The sequence below is a fragment of the Gopherus evgoodei genome, chromosome 6 (genome assembly GCF_007399415.2).
Source record: "Gopherus evgoodei ecotype Sinaloan lineage chromosome 6, rGopEvg1_v1.p, whole genome shotgun sequence".
Taxonomy (NCBI): Eukaryota; Metazoa; Chordata; order Testudines; family Testudinidae; genus Gopherus; species Gopherus evgoodei.
Genome location: NC_044327.1, coordinates 36,294,469 through 36,315,833, shown reverse-complemented (window position 1 = coordinate 36,315,833; position 21,365 = coordinate 36,294,469). Strand labels below are relative to the sequence as shown.

At 45.0% G+C, this 21,365-nt stretch overlaps 1 protein-coding gene across 4 annotated transcripts in view; it reads left to right on the top strand.

The window, feature by feature from the left end:
- VPS13A (vacuolar protein sorting 13 homolog A) overlaps nucleotides 1–21,365 on the top strand; it is a 332,822-nt gene that overhangs the window by 244,406 nt on the left and 67,051 nt on the right. For all 4 annotated transcript variants that reach the window (XM_030566144.1, XM_030566145.1, XM_030566146.1 and 1 more), the window contains 7 exons: nucleotides 2,188–2,317; nucleotides 4,955–5,190; nucleotides 6,682–6,835; nucleotides 7,823–7,969; nucleotides 8,267–8,348; nucleotides 16,703–16,772; nucleotides 17,815–17,920. In XM_030566144.1, coding sequence (XP_030422004.1) covers nucleotides 2,188–2,317; nucleotides 4,955–5,190; nucleotides 6,682–6,835; nucleotides 7,823–7,969; nucleotides 8,267–8,348; nucleotides 16,703–16,772; nucleotides 17,815–17,920 — 925 coding nt within the window. The remainder of the gene's footprint in view (nucleotides 1–2,187; nucleotides 2,318–4,954; nucleotides 5,191–6,681; nucleotides 6,836–7,822; nucleotides 7,970–8,266; nucleotides 8,349–16,702; nucleotides 16,773–17,814; nucleotides 17,921–21,365) is intronic.

Sequence of the window (21,365 nt, the reverse complement as noted above, 5' to 3'; positions counted from 1 at the left end):
TACACATGAAAGTTTTCTATAGTTCTGCGTGCTGTCTCTCAAAGAGCTGTGAAAAATGAGATTAAAAAACAACAACAAAATATTCAGCATATTTCATGAGGTGGAGATGCACTCAAAGTGTGCATCATAGATGATATTCTGTTGTTGGATGGGATGTATTGTTAATGAAGCAGTGTTGTGTTGTCCATGAGGCATGGGGCTTCAAGAAGAAAAAAACATGATGGTATGGATAGGACACTTATCTGCAACCAAGGATAATTGGGTTCTATTCCTGGCTTTACACAGACTTGCCACATGATGCTGGGCAAGTCACTAAAACCAAATTGTCACACACAGCCACTCATTCATGGACCTCATTTTCTGGGTGTGCAACATGTTGGGCCTGATATTGGTAGACAGTGAGCACTCACAACTCTTAACTGAGATCATTAGGGGCTGTGGATACTCAGCCCCTCTGCAAAATGGCACCTTTTGATGTTTCAGTGGAGGTACTCAAAATTAATGGACTGTTTTGAAAATTGTAGTTTGCTGTTTGGAGATGTTCAGTTAAGAGAGAGGATAGCTGTTAGTTGGACCCAGTGGCTATAGGCACTTTTTGCTGCAAAAACTATATGAATCCTGCTTCTTTTTGTTTGTTTATATTTTTGTTTCTTGTTGAATGAAGTTGTGGCATTTGAACATCATATTATTTCTGGCTTGTTGAGGTGTCTTTCGGGAATCCTCCATGTAATTTTAAAGCTATAGTAGATGAAGTTGTTTACCCAAGAAACAAACAAAACAGTACATTATAGTGGGGGGAGACCAGTTCCTGATAGTATTACAACATACTGCACCAGACCCCCTAGGCATGTCAAGGCTGTATAGATCTGTAAAGTTTGTACTTTTTGCAGATATCCGTAATACAGTACTGAGACACTACAGACTAAACCTTCATGCCTCAGCCAGCAAATTCTGTGGTAGAGTATGCTCCAGGTAGTTGCATCTATAAATACATTGTTCTTCCCTAGAAATGTTTGTGTGATAGACAGTACTCAGCCTAGATTCCCTTCATGATTTCTAAGCTCTGCTTTCTGCCTTCATGTTACTTATTTGCCATTAGTAATCAATAAGTACTCCGAATGGAAATTTTACTAATAATTAATATCAGGTAGATTTCATACTATTTTTGGAATTTGAATAAAATAGATATACAGGTTGACCAAACACACGCGAGATTTTAAAAGGAAACAAATATAGGCTATGGATAAGATTTACTAATACACCTCTACTCCAATATAATGAGACTCGATTTAACACGAATTCGGATATAACACGGTAAAGCAGTGCTCTGGGAGGGCTGGGCTGCACGCTCTAGTTAATCGAAGCAAGTTCGATATAACACGGTTTCACATATAACATGGAAAGTTTTTTTGGCTCCCAAGGACAGCGTTATATCAGGGTAGAGGTGTACTTGTATGAGAAGTTCATTTATGTTGTTAATAAAATATTTTTAAAAATTATAATTCCACTAAGCTGAATTATCCCACACTTCGTAAAATTATAAACATGTACTACTGATTTAATTACTCTTCTCTAAAGTTTGTGTGTGTGTGTATTATTTAACCACTGAATAGTGCTTTAAATGCGCACTTTTATAGTTTAAAAAAACAGAGCAAAAACCTTTATTAATGTATTCCAAGTGGAGTATTGCCAAGAAACAGGAAGCCCACTAATGATACATTGATATTATCTTGGATAGCTGCTTTCAGCTTCTTGAAGGGGGGTTCCAGAGAGGATGGATCTAGACTTCTCTCAGTGGTACCATATGACAGAACAAGAATTAATGGTCTCATGTTGCAGTGGGGGAGGTTTAGGTTGGATATTAGGAAAAACTTTTTCACTAGGAGGGTGGTGAAGCATTGGAATGGGTTACCTAGGGAGGTGGTGGAATCTCCTTCCTTAGAGGTTTTTAAGGTCAGGCTTGCCAAAGCCCTGATTGGGATGATTTAGTTGGAGATTGGTCCTGCTTTGAGCAGGGGGTTAAACTAGATGACCTCCTAAAGTCCCTTCCAACCCTGATATTCTATGATTCTATGAAAGTGAGAATAAATTAACAGGTAAGAAATGGTGCAATTCTTTTGTGTGTTAGATTTTGAGTTTGTTGTATAAAAGATCATTGAATATATATTGTTAATCATTATTTTGCAGTTCTCTCAATGTGATGGAGGACTGTCTCATGCCAAATAAAGCAGTATTGTACACTTGGGCTGATCCGGTTGGCTCTAGAAAGTTGAAATGGAAATGTGGAAAATGCAATGGGGAAGTAACACAAAAAGATGTACGTGTACTATTTAACATCATAGAACTCTTACCAGTGCTAACTGTTGATATTGTATTTCTGTATGTTAATTTTAGGCCCCAGTATTGCCTTTCTGATGCTCATAATTATGAAAGCAGCTTTCTGGCACAGATACTAGCAGGCTGGCTGTACTTTATTTATTTACAGACATATTTTTTCTAAAAAATTGGTGCTTGATTAAAATACCTTTTAAAATGTGGTTTATAGTTACCTGGCAAAGTATTCAGAAGTCAGAAATGTTGATATTAAGGTTGCCTGCCAACCTAAGTTCTTTCTCTTGTGTTATGCACTGCAATAGCCTTTAAATACATGATCTCAACAAATAGAAAAAAAAACTAGGTTTGTTTTTTACAGTCTTAGATACGCACTATTAGAAGGTGGTATACTTACGTATTATTCTGGAGGTATCAGACACTCCATGAAAGTCATTCAGTCTTGCAGAACCCTGTTGCATTTAAGGCATGATGGAAAGACTCACATTCACTTCAGTAGGCTTTGGATTAGGCTCTTCTTGCACACTTTTGAAGATGCACCTTACAGGTTGTAGGACAAAGTATAATACATATTGTATTTGAAAAATAGCATGCAATCTTTTAAATTTAAGTGCTTCAGAGTATACAGGGGGCAACATTTAAGCTTATTCATGCAACCTCAACTTTGACATTTTCTTTATTTTGATTGCTAACAGTGTAACTGTAATGTCCTCCTAACATGGTGGTGGTTCAATGGAATTTTGTAGTTCTTATTTTAAAAATAAATTCCAGGAAAGTTTGTTAGACACCTCTGGACCCCACTCTATTTTGCAGAGGAGTGCTGATTCACTGAGTGCAGTGTCAATAGTTTTTTTATTTGTTCTTGTAGTATTCTAGAAACTTCATCCTTGTTAAATTCTGTAGGACTTTTCCATAAGTGAAGAACCAGAATATCAATTGTTGAAGACTTAGGAGGTGACTAAGAAAGGAAAGAAGCAAAGAGATACAAAACAAAACAATTTAATGACACAGTTTTTCATAGGGAACATTCACACTACCCACCAGATCGGCTAGTAGCGATCAATCTATTGGGGATCGATTTATTGCGTCTTGTCTAGAGGCGATAAATCGATCCTTGAACACGCTCCTCGTCCACTCCGGAACTCCACCGAGACGGAAGCGGAGTCGATGGGGGAGCCACGGCCATCGATCCCACGCTGTGAGGATGAGAGGTACGTCGATCTAAGATACATCGACTTCAGCTATGCTAGTCTCATAGCTGAAGTTGCGTATCTTAGATTGATCCCCCCCGTCCCCCAAGTGTAGACCAGGCAAGAGTATGAGATATTGGAGAAATAAGGGCCAAATGAACACGTCTGTCATTTTCCTAATGAATGGGTAGTGCTATGGGAATTGTTAAATAATTATGTTGCCATTTTCCTTTATTCAGGTAACTAAATATTGCCAGTTTTGTTATACTGGGGACTTGCCTATGAGAATAGAGGAATTTTTAGTGTGTGGCAGCAAGGTCAACATGGATAGTTAGTGCATGACACACTAGTGCCAGGTGGATTTACAACCCAGCTTGCAGCACACTGACTGTACAGACAAACCCTGATTTCACAAAAGTGCTGTTTGTGTTAATAGAGTTCTTGGATTTAATAGTATTCTAACGTTTCTCTTCAAGAATTCGACACCTGGTTTAATACTCTAAAACTACAAAGTTCAGCTTATTTGTTATGTGTTAAGACCAGTTTACTGTAGGAATTATCCTTTAAACTGCGGAAACAAATAATAAACCACATATTTAAAACACAGCACTATGTTACAACCAATTTTAAGTGCATAACTCCTGCTGAAAACAATAGGAGTTTGTACAAGAATGGAGAATAGATTATGTCTGTAAGAGCCAAACTTTTGAAAACCATGACAGATTCTTAGTTATGGAGACCTGAGACAGTTGCCAAAAAGCTCTTTTATAGCCAGAGCAACCAATCATAATTTAAGATATTGTTCCATTGGAAATACTTTAAAGCATAAGAATATTTTACACATTCTGGTACATTAAAACAAAAAAATCCATTTTCATTATATTAATCACCTGAATAGAAATGTTTTGTGTTATTCAGGCTATATTTAAAACAGTACCGATATATAATTAACTTTTTATTTCTCTTATGCTAACTGTTCTTTTGGTTTCAGTTTTATGCTTCTCTAGTAGTAAACATAGATTTCCTCTTCTTTTCATTATTTCTAATAAAGCAGAAACAAATACTTTAACTTCTGATGTGTTTGCATTAGTTTAATCAATGATCAACATGTGCATAGCTCACATAGGGGAAATATTTGCACTTGTCCATATTCTTAACTTTATTCCCATTTGTTCCTTTGTCTAAATGAGTGCGTGCATAATTGAGATCTCGCTTCATGATTCAAATTTTTACTATTTTTGAATTTCATAGAATGTCCTTATGAATATGACCTGTTTTCTTCCATTCTTACCCTCTCCAATGTCCTACCTTCCCAATGTAGCTTTTATTTGTCAATGTCTGTGTTGGTACAGAATTTACATTTGTTTGTCAAAGTAGAATGAAGAGTTGCAAACTTTTGGTTTTGTTTTTTTTTTTTTCTTCTCCTCATGTAGGACATGATGGACTCTCTCATCCTGGATCATAAAAAGAGAGTTTATTTAGTTTCATTTTTTGAAGGCTTGCAACGTATTATCCTATTCACTGAAGATGAGAGTGTATTTAAAGCAACATATGAAAGTGAAAAAGTAGAACTAGCAGAACAAGAAATTGTTCTATCATTACAAGATGTTGGAATTTCTTTAGTTAACAATTATACAAAGCAAGAAGTGTCCTACATTGGAATTACAAGGTAAAGTAATCTATTTGGTAGGGAGTCACTCTAAGCATTATTTCAAGTATTTTAAACTCAGCTAGTTTTATTTTTAGTTTTATACTTATTGGTCTGATCTAGTCTTCTTGTTGTTAGTACTAAATCACTGTGTGTTTGTAGGCTATACTTGGAATTCCGTTTCCATTTAGTTTTATGCTTCAAATTGATATGTGCTTTGTATGCATGTACAGTATGTTATATTAAACTTTCTGCTGCACATCTTCCCTCCTCATTCATCACTAATGGGTAATACCTCCCACCTGTGGAATTTGAAAGGAGTCCACACTGGTGTATACTCCAGGTCTAAGCCCTACCCTTCAGCTTAGGCAACCAGATTTTCTTCTTCCAACAAGGGAACAAGTTAGTTCAGTTTCTCCCATCCAGTATGTTTTATAACTAATTTTTAGGTTTTTGTGCACAAGCAACTTCATTTTAGCATCTACCTCCTCTCTCCCTCTGCTGAGTTGAGGAATTGCCATAATGTTGAGGCTGTAACCCTCTATTTTCTCCTGTGGAGCACTTCATGAGCAGCTCCCTCTGCCGCCCATCACAGCAGAGAAGCCCTACTAGCATATAACCAAGTCTGAGCTGTGCTATATTTATAAGGACTCTCAGAGGGCAAGCTATGCCTTGCTGACACAAGCCACCAATCTTACTCATCCAGAAGGGTGACCTATTCCTCTTCTTTTTCGTCAATACTTTGCACCCAAAATCTTAAAAGAAACAGCTGGTGGTAGCTATTGCAAAGCTCAAGTTGCAAGTTATGCATCTGTATCCATTCAGGGACAAAAGCCCAATTAATGTCCTGTGTGGAGAAACAAACGCACTCATAACTTCCCAGGTGCTGGAAATGGTTCAAAATCAGGAGGAACTTTTTGATCCCAATACAGAGAGCTGTTTACCTGAGGTCAGACTAGGCTTGGCTTTACAAATGTTTGCCATAGTGGTAAAATTATGGTCAAAGAACCAAAACTTCACTGAATCACTATTTTTCTCACAGCAATCACCCATAGCCAGTTGCCAACTAGGATTGCTGGTGACATGCATTAAATATCTCCAGAACAGTTCTGAGTTATTTCTGAATTCCACAGGTAAGAGGCATTACTTGTTTGTTAGGAATGAGGAGAGAAACTAAGATATTCAGGTAGTAAATTTTTCATTTTGTATCTTGAAAGTAGGGGAAACTGTGTATAGTTTATTTTTTTTTAAGCTCTCTTGGACAGATATGCAGCAGCAATCAAAATTGAATATTGCCTAGTACTAATACTAAGTTGCCAATAAATAAAATAACCAAAAAAGAATACTACATGACATTTGGTGTTTTTTGTTTGTCTGTCATATGTTTTATATGTATTGAGCATCCTTGTCCAGCAAAATATTATTTAAAATGATAAAATTGTCAAAATAAACTTGAAACTGCTAATCTTTCATTCTTCTGTGTTTACCATTTGTCTTGTTTTCATTTACAAGTTCTGATGTAGTTTGGGAGACAAGACCCAAGAAGAAATCAAGGTGGAAGCCAATGAGCATTAAGCAAACTGAAAAGTTAGAGAGAGAATTTAAAGACTACAGTGAGCTATCTCCTTCAGAAAACAAGATTGTTGAGCTGGAAACAAATGTTATGGTAATATTTTATAGTACTCTTTACTCTTAGATAGATAGATAGATAGATATAGAGAGCGAGAGAAGAAGAAATGTTGGCAATATTTCAATAGAGTCTATTTGAAAACCTTTCTTTATGTATCTCCAGAAAGGATACAATAAGACCTTGAAAGTTACTGTATCCAATTTGTTTTTAGCCTTTACCTTATTTAAGGGGGCATAACCAATTGCAGATTGTGTGGTCATAAAGGTCTACACACACATACACAGTCAAGGAGCATTGCACTTTTTCACGTGATGTTTAATACAAACTTTTTGACACCACAGCTTTGTCTACTTACGTATTTTGTTATTACATGCTTTAAACAATTGTAAATATTATAACTGCTAACATACAAGCAAATAATAAATGTATAGCTTTACTATAGTAATAGACGGCAAAAGTAACATTATAATTAAATATGTGGCTGATAAAGTGCTATAGTTAAGATTGCATAATAAAATAGCTGTGCATGTTTCTTTTCTAGGCAAGGTGAATCACTTAAAGCAGTGCTTTATATTATCATACTGTAAATATCAAGCAGAACTTTCTAAATTTTTTTTTAAATTAAAAAGATCTGAATCTTCCTTTTTCTATATGTAGTATGTTAATATTTAAATACATTTGTGCAGGAAACTGAGTCCAGGCTCCTGACACCTGTAAGTTTATATCTTAAAATGATATTGTTTACCATACTATTGTACATCAACTTTAGAAAGCAATATGTAAATAGATAATCCCTCAAAATAAGTGTACGAACTTAGGTCCTAGCCTTGCTTCTGTTGAAGTTAATGACTATCCCTATTAACTTGAATTGGAGAACATTCTAACATTTAAGCAGTAACACTTTAATATTAGTTTTAAAGTTGACTTTCAATATGTTGAGAGTACAAAATGTACATTTTAAAATTAGAGTTTCTGGCTACTGAAGCACACAGCACACCCATTTTTTTAGTATTAATATTACAGGTTTGTTTAACGCCTAATGGTGGAAACATGAAAATCCAGGAACCAAATGAAATTCCTGTAAGAAGAAACTATTTGCCAGCTTTAAATGTGGAATATAGTACATCTGCACATCAAAAGTCCTTCAGAGTCCAAGTTTACTGGATACAGGTGAGTCTTCCAAAGAGCTAAAATGTATGAGGATACACTTAGTAAGGTTACTGTTCAAGAATTGTTTGCAATGTTAGGGCTATAGCAATGAGTTTTTCTAGGTTTTGTAACCCAAATGATCTTTTTTCAGAAATATACTGAACACTTTTTGGATCAGTCACTTTTTTCTTTTGTGTTTGGCATGTGTAAAGGATATTTCAATATTTCCGTATGTTGCTTACCTAGTGTTTCTTTTTTAGTAAACAGTTGATATGTGAATAGCTAACATACATCTTGTCCTGTCCTTACCCTTATCAGATACAAAACCAGATTCTCGGAGCCATATTTCCTTTTGTGTTTTATCCTATTAAGCCTCCAAAGTCCATCACCCTGGATTCAGGTTTGTGGATAAAGTTTAATATATTTCACTTGCAAAAATATAAATATATATTTTATGTGCATTTGTAAATGGTTTAGGTTGTCACTATAACCGGAATATAAGTTGGTTTCCTTAAAACAGAAAGACGTGCATGAAAAAGAGAAGGCATATTTAGGCCACTATCAGACAAAACTGACCATAAAACTTGATAACTACAGAGAAGACAAATATTAGTATTAAGGAATGAATGATCCAGCCCACCCACCTAAAGCCAAATTTATTATGACTAGAAGGCATCTTTGGGTGAAATTCTCAAAGCTATCTTACCCTTGCACTGACAGTTGGACCACCATTTAGTCCTCCGTACACCCCAATGAGCAATGACTCCAACATGGAGAAGCCTTAAAGTGTTTCAGGGAAAGGATGAGGAGGATAGTCTCTGGCTAGTTTAGGGGGTAAATTCCATTCTTCTTCGAGTGATTGCTCATATCCATTCCAGTTAGGTGTACGCGCCGCGCGTGCACATTCGTCGGAAAACTTTTACCCTAGCAACTCAGTGGGCCGGCAGGTCGCCCCCTAGAGTGGCGCCACCATGGCGCTCCATATATACTCCTGCTGGCCCACCCGCTCCTCAGTTCCTTCTTACCGCCCGTGTCGGTCGTTGGAACAGTGGAGCGCGGCTTAGCTGACCTCCACTTCCCTAGCTACTCGTTTTCTCGTATATAATTATGCAGTTATAACACTTTTATATATATATATTTGTATAGTTATACGTGTTTCCTTTGCTAACATGGTTAGTTTAGTTAGCGGGGTTCAGGAAGTAGCCCCTTCCATGAGCCCAGTGCCGGAGCCATGCATGGCTCACCGGGTTTTAAGAGGGGCCCGGCTTGCCAGAAGCCGCGGCCGAAGAGAGATCTACATGACTCCTGTTGAAGTGCCTCAGGGAATCACACTTGACAGATAAGTGCCCCATTTGCAAGGCTTTTAAGCCGAGAACAAAAAGGTGCGGGACTTTCACTTACCCCTCCACCTTGGGCGCGGAGCGATGTTCAAGCGGCGGGCAGAAGCGCCTCCTCGGCACCGGACCCCGCCGGTACCACCAAGGCCTTTCGGCACCGACCGATCGCCGGCACCGATGTCGACTCGGCACCGCTCCCTTCTTCCGAGGTCGAGAGAGTCTACGATTCCTGCTGGTGCCTGGCGGCTCCCCGGCACGCGCCGCGGTTGAGCCCCCTGCTCCCGCGCCACCTGCATCGCAGCCAGAGAGCTCACCTAAGTTGCGTATCCGGCACCGTCACCTGCAGAGGCACCGATGACTTCGGCTCCGTCGATTCCAGTCCCCCAGGACCATGGAATCCGGTGCCTGGCAGCTCCCCGGCTCGCGCCGTGGTAGAGCTTACTGCTCCTGCTGCTTCTGTGCCAGCTGCACCACAGCTAGACAGCTCGTCTAAGATGGCTCGCCCGGCACCGACGACGTCGGCACCGTCGATCCCGGTCCCACGAGGGCCGTAGAATCCGGTGCCTGACGGCTCCCCGGCGCGCGCCGTGGTTGAGCTACTGCTCCTGCTGCTTCCGTGCCAGCGGCACCGCAGCCAGAGAGCTCGTCTAAGTCGGATCGCCCGGCGCCGGCACCTGCTACGGCACCGATGACGTCGTCACCGTCGATCCCGGTCCCACAAGGGCCGTAGAATCCGGTGCCTGACGGCTCCCCGGCACGCGCCGTGGTTGAGCGTATTGCTCCTGCTGCTTCCGTGCCAGCGGCACCGCAGCCAGAGAGCTCGTCTAAGTCGGATCGCCCGGCGCCGACACCTGCTACGGCACCGATGACGTCGTCACCGTCGATCCCGGTCCCACAAGGGCCGTAGAATCCGGTGCCTGACGGCTCCCCGGCACGCGCCGTGGTTGAGCGTATTGCTCCTGCTGCTTCCGTGCCAGCGGCACCGCAGCCAGAGAGCTCGTCTAAGTCGGATCGCCCGGCGCCGACACCTGTTACGGCACCGATGACGTCGTCACCGTCGATCCCGGTCCCACAAGGGCCGTAGAATCCGGTGCCTGACGGCTCCCCGGCACGCGCCGTGGTTGAGCGTATTGCTCCTGCTGCTTCCGTGCCAGCGGCACCGCAGCCAGAGAGCTCGTCTATGTCGGATCGCCCGGCACCGACACCTGCTGCGGCACCGATGACGTCGGCACCGTCGATTCCCGGTCCCGCAAGGGCCGTAGGATCCGGTGCCTGGCGGCTCCCCGGCACGCGCCGTGGTCGAGCTAAGGCTCCGGCTGCTTCCGTGCCAACGGCACCGCAGCCAGAGGGCTAGTCTAAATCGGAGCGCCCGGCACCGACACCTGCTGCGGCACCGATGACGTCGGCACCGTCGATCCCGGTCCCGTAAGGGCCGTAGAAACCGGTGCCTGACGGCTCCCCGGCACGCGCCATGGTTGAGCTCCTGCTCCGGCTGCTTCCATGCCAACCGAAGCCTCTGAGGCACCGACAACATCGGCACCGTCGATTCCAGTCCCACAAGGGCTATCGAATCCGGTGCCCGACGGCTCCCCGGCACGCGCCGTGGTTGAGCGTATTACTCCCGCTGCTTCAGTGCTGACGGCACCGCAGCCAGACAGCTTATCTAACTCGGTTCGCCCGGCACCGACACCTACCGAAGCTCTGACGACCTCGGTACCGTGGATCCCGGCCCCACGAGGGCCGTCGAATCCGATGCCTGACAGCTCCCCAGTACGCACTGTGGTTGAGCCTGCTGTTCCCTGCACGCCGGAGATGTTACCAACGGCGAGGGCTCTCAGTGCCATGACAGAGTCAGTGCTGCCTGACCCGGGCACCGCCGGTACGGGTAATACAGTCTCTTCAAGGGACTGTCCCCTGTCAGTATAGCAAAGCGGCACCGTTCATGATCACGGTCCCGCAGACACTCCAAGTCCTGTCGGCACGCCGGACACCACTGGCAGTCCCGGTGCTGTTTTCCTCGGTACTGGTCACACTAGCTGCACCGGTCGGTATCCCGTTCGCCGACCCGCTATCGGCACCGTTCCGACATCTGGCACCGGGGCAGGTACCTTGACTCCTGTAGCTCTTCTCCGAGCCTCGAGATCTCGGTCGACCTCCCGACACCGTTCTGGTTGCGGGTCTGGATCTCGTTCCAGGTACCGATACGCCTCCCGATGCCGGTCCCCGGTGCCGAGTTGGGCAAGGTCCGAGTGAGTCAGAGACTCGGCCCGTGCCTTCTTTTAGTACCTCCATGGCCGTCCGGACGCGCATCCGTGTCATCCCATATGCGCAGATTTTATGCTCAGGACCACGATCCTGATATGATGGCCAGCGGGCGCCAGCCCCGGCGCAGAAAGAGCCTTGGCGAATGCAAGGTGTACTCTGCAGGGGCCCTGCAGCTCTGGGTAGCAAAGCAACAAGCCTTGCTTAGCTGTGATAATTATAGCACCTGGGTGAAGGAGTTTCTCCCTCAAACCTCCCACCTGGAGTTCGCTGCCGTCTTGGAGGACGGGGGAAAGAATTTACCCTTTGTTGGTAAAGGCATCTTCGCGGCAGAGACAGCCCCAGACTGCGAAGCCTGCTGGACAATAGGGTCCTAATGCGTCTTAGCATGTATACGCCAGCGACCAAACGCAGGCCTTTATGGCCCCAGCCGCCATACTCTGTGCCTAGCCAGAGACAGAACTCTGGAAAACGGCAAGGCCAAGGTGGTCGCAGACAAACGTCAGGCCCCCTAAAAAGCCAAAGTCAAGGTCCCTCGCAATTACCACTGGGACCAAAGACGGACCTTCCAAGGTTCGCCGGAGGGCGGCGTACCAGTCGCAGGACGGGATCCCGATCCCGCTTTCTCCTGGCATGGCCCCAGTTACTTTTAGATCGCTGGGCCCTGCGCACGATGGAGCATAGGTACCACCTTTAAATTGCTCCAGCCCTGTCCCCCTTCAGCGGACGAGAGGGGCTAGGGGTTTTACTCCCGTTATGCCCTAGTCCCCCACTCGAACACAGGTCTCAGACCTCCCTGGTTCTGCATGGACTCAACCGGTTTGGGATAAGGTTGAAGTTCTGCAGGGTATCCCTGGGAACCATTATTCCATCCTTGCCTCCTGGGGGCTACTATGCCGCCCTGGATAGGAAGGACGCGTACTTCCGCAATGCCATCTTCCCTCCGCACGGGAGATGCCTCCGCTTTATAGCCAGCGGTGAATACTCCCGGTTTACGGCCATAGTCGCCGCTTACCGTAGCTATGTCGGATATGCGTTTTTCCGTATTGGGACGATTCGCTTATCCGAGGAGACTCTGAGACACAAACCACTCAGCCCGTGGGCATCGTCACGGTCTTATTCACAGATCAAGGCCTGATGATTACTATAGAGCAATCCACTCTGGTTCCCACGCAGAGGTTGGGCTTCCTAGGGGCTATCTTGGTCTCCTACCTAGCCGGAGCCTGCTTATCACAACTGCGGTTTTAGGCGATGGCAACAATCAGCTGAGGTCTGAAGGCTTTCCCAACGACCCCAGCTCGTTCTTGTCTCAGTCTCCTGGGTCCATGGTTGCCCGCAAGTTTGTAACCAAACACGCCAAGCTCCGCCTCCGTCCTCTCCAAGTCCGGCCCACCTCGGCGTACCGCTTGGACAGGGAGCCAATGGTCATGGTAGTCACCGTTCCCTCGAACGCCTTAGGCTCCCTAGAGTGGTGACTAACTCCCTCCTTGGTGTGGACAGGGATGCGGTTTTATCCGCCCCAGCCCTCACTGCCCCTGACGGCGGACGCATCATCTCTCTGCTCGAGTGCTCATGGTCACCTCCGAGCTTAAGGCCTTCGGTCTTCTAGGGAGCTGGCATTCCTCATTAATGCCCCAAAAATGAGAGTAGTCCACCTGGCATGCCAGGGGTTCCAGCGGCAGCTGCGAGGCCGTTGTATCTCGGTGTTTACAGCCAACACAATGGCCAGGTGCTTCATAAGCATTCAGGGGGGACATAGTCCTCCCCCCTTTTTTGTCAGGAGGCCATCCATTTCCGGGTCTTTTGCATGGCCCACTCGATGGAGCTGGCGACGTCCTTTCTCCCAGGCGTTCGGAACGTCTTAACTCTTTGACTCAGCAGGTCTTTCATGTCTTACGAGTCATCACTCTGCCCCATGTGAGGCATCCCGCTTTCCGGAAGTGGAGATGGTTCCTCACACAGACCTATTCGCTCACCGCGAGAGCAGGAAATGCCAGGTGTTCTGCTCCTTCCAAGGTCTCTCCTCGGAATCGATCTTGGACGCATTCCTGATGCCGTGGAACGGCCAACTGCATTATGCCTTCCCACTGTTCCCACTGGTTCGTTAGGTCCTGCTTAAACTCCGCAGGGGCAGAGTGTGCATCATCATGATCACTCCAGAGTGGTCCAGACAGCACTGGCATACCACGTTGCTCGGCCTGTCAGCCCAGACCTCATCACTCAGGGCAATGACAGGCTTCGTCACTCGGACCTGCAGCCTCTTCGCCTCACGGTGGCTCCTGCGTACCTGAGTCGGGGTGACAGGCAGCCTTCCACCTGGTCAACGTACCAGGCCAGGTGGAAGCGTTTCCTTTACAGCTGCAGTACGCTCGATCTTGCTCCTGCTGAGGTCTCGATCCCTCTATTTGGCCTGCCTCTGGCCTTCAGCGGCAGGATCTGGCGGTATCATCGCTGAGGATACTCTCAGCAGCCATCCCTACCTTCCAGCAGGCTAAAATGGACGTTCAGTGTCCCACGCTCTATGGGTTCGAGGTCCCTCAAGGGCTTGGAGCGCTTGCACCCTCGGGTGCGCCGCCCAGCCCCGCCCTGGGACCTCAACCTAGTCTTGGCCAGACGAGTCTCTGAGATCAGAGCTCTTACGAAGGTTCCGCAAAGACAAGGTGCAGTTATGACCGCACCCGGCTTTCCTCCCTAAGGTGGTTTCGGCCTTTCATGTTACCCACAGCTCAACGCAATGGGCACAACCATTGCACTCCTTGAACATCTGTGGAGTGCTCGCATTATATTGTGCTGACAGAATCATTTCCTAAGGTGCCCCAGCTCTGCCCCGGTAGCGGGCCAAAGGGAGGGCTTGCTTGTTTTCCTCTCAGAGGATCTCATCTGGGGTGATGGCGGACATCCCCACTTGTTATGATTTGGCTCATATTTCCCCAAGCCACATCACCGTGCATTCTACCAGGACTCAGGCTTCATCTGCCGCCTTGCTGGCTCGTGTTTCTACCCACGAGATCTGTCGCGAAGCTCCATTGGTCCTCGGTCCATACCTTTGCTTCGCAGTATGCCCTGGTTCAGCAGTCAAGAGAGGCTGTAGCCTCTGGCTCAGCAGTTTTATTCTGCCACTTTTCACTCCGACCCCACCGCCTTTGTAAGGCTTGGGATTCACCTAACTGGAATGGATATGAGCAATCACTCGAAGAAGAAAAGACGGTTACTCACCTTTGTAACTGTTGTTCTTCGAGATGTGTTGCTCATATCCATTCCGCACCCGCCCTCCTTCCCCACTGTCGGAGTAGCCGGCAAGAAGGAACTGAGGAGCGGGTGGGCCGGCAGGAGTATATATGGAGCGCCATGGTGGCGCCACTCTAGGGGGCGACCTGCCGGCCCACTGAGTTGCTAGGGTAAAAGTTTTCCGACGAATGTGCACGCGCGGCGCGTACACCTAACTGGAATGGATATGAGCAACACATCTCGAAGAACAACAGTTACAAAGGTGAGTAACCGTCTTTTACGGACCTGGCTGGTGTGGGAAAACCCCAGAAGGGATACAAAGTCATTCTCCTCCTCCCCATCCAAGATACTAAAGTGGAACTACACAGTTCCCCTTCCTCCCACTGTGAATTGAGGGATACTTATGATGTTCAGGATTAAGTTTTGCAATCCTAAGAGACTCCAGCTCCCAAAAAGACAGAAGTAAGTGTCACCTTCAAAGGGTAGCACTTAATATTGTTCATGAAGCTGTAATTTAGTTATATAGAGGCTGTATTTCTTTTTGCATAAATTTTATAAGTAGAGCTATAAATAACTTGAAGGTCCAGATTAACCTTTTCGATACTGATGTTGTACAATTAAAGCTTTGTTATCCAACATGTTGGGATGGAATGGGGGATGCCAGTAACTTCAAAATTCCTCTTAACTAAGAGGGAGAGAAGGATTTTGGGTGCAAGAGGGGGCTGAGGGTTGGGGTGCAGGATCTAGGCGGGAGTTTGGGGGCAGGAGGGGGCTTGGGGAGGGGTTTGGGGCATGAGAGAGGTGCGGGGTGCAGGCACTGCCTCCACAGCTCCCATAGGCCATGGTTGCCCAGCTATACCCACCTAGGAAATGCAGGGACATGTGGCCGCTTGTTGGGTGCCGTCCAAGTGAGCACCGCCTGGATCTGGCATTCCACTCCTGTGACCCAACCCCCTGCCTTGAACCCCCTCCCTTATGCAAACTCCTTCCCAGATCCTGCACTCTGAATGCCTTGTGGCCATTCCTCTGCCTAGGACCTAGGGTGACCAGATGAAGAAAGTATTGGGACACGGTGGAGCAGAAAATAAGAGTGCTGTCGACTGAGCGAAATATTGGGACAAATTGCATCCCAGTTGGGACGCAGGACAACCACCCAAATATCGTGACGGTCCTGATTTTATCGGGACATCTGGTCACCCTACTAAGACCTGCAGGAAGACGTGTCATCGTTTCTGGGGAGCCACATGGAGCCCAGTAGGGAGCCTACCAGCCCCATGCCAACCATACTATAAACCAGACTTTCACTGAAGATCAGAAATGCCCGTTTATAGTGTTTTCCAGTTGGTAAAGTGGCAGACAACACAGCTTTTACTATATATAGCTAAAGTAATGGTCATTAACCATTGGAATAATTTACCAAAGGCTGTGGTGGGTTCTCTATTACTGGCAATTTCAAAATCAAGATAGGATGTTTTGTAAAGATAAGCTCTAGTTCAAACAAGAATTAATTCAGGGAAGTCTTTGTTATATGAGAAGTTAAACTAGATTATCAAATGCCCCCTTCTGACCTTATAATATATGAATAAAAGATTAAATTATAGTGTTAGCTATGTTATTATATATAGCTAAAATATTCTCCAAAGCATTCATTTGCTAACAAGTGAAAATGCTGTATTTCTAAAAGGTGCTTGGCTGGAGTAGAGTTTTTTTGATGTTCCATTTCCTTCTCCTCTTCCCTCCTGCCTGCTCCTCTTACTTCTCCTTCATTTGAATCACAATGAGTGCCCATTCCTTCCACTGTATTCTATTTTATGGGATTTAAACAGTGCAGATAATCAGGATAATAAAGGCATTTTTATATTCAGGAAAATTTAGTTAATATTTCTTATAAAACCTATACTGACTTCTTGGTTTTACCTCTTTATAGCACCAAAACCGTTCATTGATGTGAGTATTGTCATGCGGACTGCAGGGCATTCTCAAATATCACGTATTAAGTAAGTATAATTTACATATTCCATTATGGTGGAATGTTTAAACTTTCCAAAACCACTACCTTTTCTTCTAGCGGAGGTACTCTTTCAATGAATAGAAAACTCCTTTGATCCAGCTACTGTTACATGCTATTTTCCAAAAAAATTTTGGAGTCACATCAACAATACATTTCTGATTGTAACATATAGGAAGATGTGTAGTTTTATGTACTCAGTGAAAAACAGCTAAACTGATTTTGCTCACACTTTTGGAAATAAACTTCACTTGTGGACTGAGACAAAGCAAGGTAAATTTCAACCCAAAAGAAATTAATTTCAGAAAGATAGCAGTTGGGAAAAAAATGGAATGTGGAACTCAGCCTTACTTGACCTGTTAGTTACCTGTGTGAGCACTTACAGTTCTGCATTAGAGCAAGCATTTAACAATGTCATGTATATAGCATTTGTTTAAGTCAAAGGTGCTATATAGTGAAATTATTTCTGGTAATAGCAAATGTGGAGTTCTTATGTTATATTTCTGTTGTTATTCATATTGCCATAGCACCTTGGAACCCTGATCAGAGATCAGGACCTCATTGTGCTAGATGCTGTACAAACACAGAAGAAAGATGATCCCTGCCCCAAGAGGCTTGCAGTCTAACGTATAAGACAAGAGAGACCACTGATAGATATAAGACCGATGGGGGAGTACAAGTAAACAAAGAGTACTGGTCAATGTGATACACCGTGAGTGGTCTCTACACACTAGCTGCCTAACTTATCAAATTTTTAATAGTATTCATGGCAAAGGAAAATTTTGAGGAGAGATATGTAGGTGGATAATGAGGTAGGGTTTTTTGGATGTTCACTGGGAGCACCTCCAAATCTTCGTTGACCAGTGTTGGTGGATTTTTGAGGAATTATTTTGTATCTGTAGTTCATAAATAGGTAGTTTTAATACCTTTTGTGTTATTTCATAGTTCATTCTGCTTCACATTTGAAGCTTTGCTTTTACAAACAATAAATTGCTGCTGTTTAATAGTTATTTTTTTACTGTCATATTCAGATACTTTAAGGTGCTGATTCAGGAAATGGATCTCAAATTAGATCTTGGATTCCTGTATGCATTGGCTGAACTCTTTACGCAGGCTGAGGTGCCCAAAGACCAAGAGGTAGAAATCTTTTTCATAAAAAGCAAGTGTATTTTTAATTTGTAAAATATTACACAGGTGTATATACAACTTGGGCTTCTGCTGCTGTAGGCAGTAACAGCTGACAACGATGTCCATGGCACAGATTGAGCAAGGTTCACAGGATTGCTGTTGAGCTACAGTTTTTAGTAGCTACTTACTATCCCAGGTAGACAGCAGGTTTTCTGCTTCTCTCTTTTCCACACTTTGGCATAACATATAGAGAAAGCGCCCAGGTCTCAGAATAGAAAATGAGACACATTGTGCAGGAGCCAGCATCCAGCTCCCTCTTCCTAGTGGCAGGCTGATCCTTTGCACTGTGGGCAAGGTCAGGAAAAGAGGGACAAGAGTCATCCTTCCCTGAGGACTAGGAGAAGCAAGGCTGTCAGAGAGGAAAGTAGGGGAACAGATTCACCCACAACAAGCTTTCCCCTCTCCTCCCCTGGAGAGGAATGGAAAAAAGATCCTGGCGTATGGGAAGAGGATTCCAACGTCTAAGTGAGGTGCCACTGAACTGAGTATGTGTGAGTATAGGAAGGAGAAGGGAAGACAAGTGATTGTGGAGTGTTATAGAGTGAAGGACAATGTGCAGGTCTGCTGCAGTTGTAAGAGTGCATTGTGTGTTTGGGGATGAGAGATAGTGGCACACTGCACAAATGAAAGGGAAATTATAAGAATTTGGGATGAGAGAGTAAGTGAATGGATTGGGGAAGTGATATACTGGAGCCGTAACCATTGCAGGAACTATAACAGTTACACTTGGATCCTATATATGACTGCACATCTTTTGATCTCAAAGAGCTTAACAAAGAAAGGAGGTATCATCTTCATCTTAAGACAAAGAGAGGTGAAGTGACTACCCAAAGTCACACAGCAGGGAAGCGGAAGAGAGGCAGTAAGTAGTATGTTCTCTAGGGACTTTTGCTGCAACACAAAGAAAACATAGAAAGTATCAACCTTACCGGAGACTAAGGACAACTTCACCTACCTTTCGTCATCAATAGCCTTCAGAACCTCTCAGGAAATGTCAAAAAATGCAGAAGAAAAGACCACCTGGCTGCTTCTACTTTTTCATCACAATTGACGTCAACCAACAAGCATCCCTTTGGACCGGATTCATAATAGCTACAGACCAAATATTACTTTAGATCTAGTGATCTCTCCTCCTTTCTCTACTGCCTTTGGACATAGTCTTTTCTGGTTTTGGAGAGCATGGAATATTAGTGTCAAGTATCAGAGGGGTAGCCGTGTTAGTCTGGATCTGTAAAAGCAGCAAAGAATCCTGTGGCACCTTATAGACTAACAGACGTTTTGGAGCATGAGCTTTCGTGGGTGAATACCCACTTCCTCAGATGCATGTAGTGGAAATTCCCAGGGGCAGGTATATATATGCTAGCAAGCAAGCTAGAGATAACGAGGTCAGTTCAATCAGGGAGGATGAGGCCCTGTTCTAGCAACTGAGGTGTGAAAACCAAGAGAGGAGAAACTGGTTCTGTTTCTCCTCTCTTGGTTTTCACACCTCAACTGCTAGAACAGGGCCTCATCCTCCCTGATTGAACTGACCTCGTTATCTCTAGCTTGCTTGCTAGCATATATATACCTGCCCCTGGGAATTTCCACTACATGCATCTGAGGAAGTGGGTATTCACCCACGAAAGCTCATGCTCCAAAACGTCTGTTAGTCTATAAGGTGCCACAAGATTCTTTGCTGAAATATTAGTATGTCAGACAAATGGGTGTTGGAAATTATTTCAACAGGGTTATACCATCAAGTTTCACGCCATACCCATCTTCCCTGTCCCTTTTCAGGGACCGCATCTCATGAGAAGCTTCTAATTTAAAGGGTGGATTCTCTCATTCAGCCAGGGGCAATAGAACCTGTTCCTCCTTATCCAGAAAAAAGGGGGTGGGGGCAGAATGGAGGCTCATCCTAGATCTCAGAATGTTCAGTGCCTTCATTCACTGTTGAATATTCACGGTGGTTACATTGGCCTTCATAATACTGACGCTAGATGAGCGGGATTGGTTTCTAGCTCTTGACCTGAAGAATTCTCCTGCTGTGAATAGTGTCCCTGTGGTTGCTCCATGTCGGTGTGCTTGAGTCCCTGTGCTGCTGATTGGAGAACTTTGGTAACAGTGTCCTTTAGGCTTACACATGTGCTGCCTCTCCTCTTGCTGTGCCATGAGGCTAGTCAGTGCAGGCAAGCTAACACCCTTCAGTTCCTTTCTCAACCATCCCTGGCTAGAGATGGAGTCATTCATAGTCCATTAGCACCATTACTTTTGATTTACATTTGTATAGTTAGCCTCCTAGTTCTTAGTTGTAGTTCTAGTTGTAGTTTTTTTCCCTTTAAAAATAAATAAAGACTTTCATTTCTTTTCCTGCTCCTTTCCTCAATGGGGTTTGCCCTGCTCACTGGGCAAAATAAGCACTCCCAGTATGTTTGCCTGGAGCAGACAAGCACTCCCAGTGCATTTGCTGCCCTGGGGAAGGCCACATTCAACGAAAGTGTAGTCTTTGCCAGCAACTCAAGCCTGATCTAGTAAAGATAGAGAGCTCAGGAAGAAGATCATCTTCATGAAGGCAGCTCTCTGACCGTCTCTGGATCCACACCACAAGAAAACTGGCAGATATGAGTCTTCCCCACAGCCCTCAGTATCAGAAGGCTGTGGATTGAAGAAACACTGATACCTCACACAAATCATCGAAAAAGAGAGCGGTAAGGCCTCACAATAAATTCTGAGATAGCCATAAACGTTTTCCAGCATGCTTGGTATCCTGGATACAGCTGGCTCCCAGACCTTCTCAGTCCAGTACTCATGGCTCACAGAAGTCCTCAGCGGCAGGCACCGTTGACAACCCAATGGATGCAATGAGCACAGACACTGAATCAACAGCACCAATGGGCAAAGACAAAATTAAGCACTCCTCTAAGATGGGTCCAGCATGCGATCCCCCCATCGGTACATCCCTCGACGTCTCACCCGGCACCAGAATGACTCATACAGGCAAGATCCCCAGTATCACCAACGGCACTGATTCAGTCGGCACCACTGGAATTCCAACACTCCAGGGACCCCTGCATAACAGACGTACCAGGGTCTTCTCTTCTTGGTGCCAGGACTGCTGCTTCAAGTCCTCGCTCAGCACAGGAGACTTCCCCACTGCTGTTCCATGCTCCCCTGCTCTTCAGTGAGGCTTGGACAGTGAACCTGAGGGATGGCATCTCAGTACTCTTCACAGTCTCCTTACCGTTCCCAATGCCAGCAGAGCCCTTGAAGATATCCTCTGATGGCCTCACCACCACCATCTTGGTATGGTCATCCATGGGCGCCACCACTCCAGTGGCCATTATGGGATCCTTGAGCTGCAAATTGCCACCATGCCTCTCAAGCCTCTAGCCCCTGAGTTTCACAACCTTTGAAA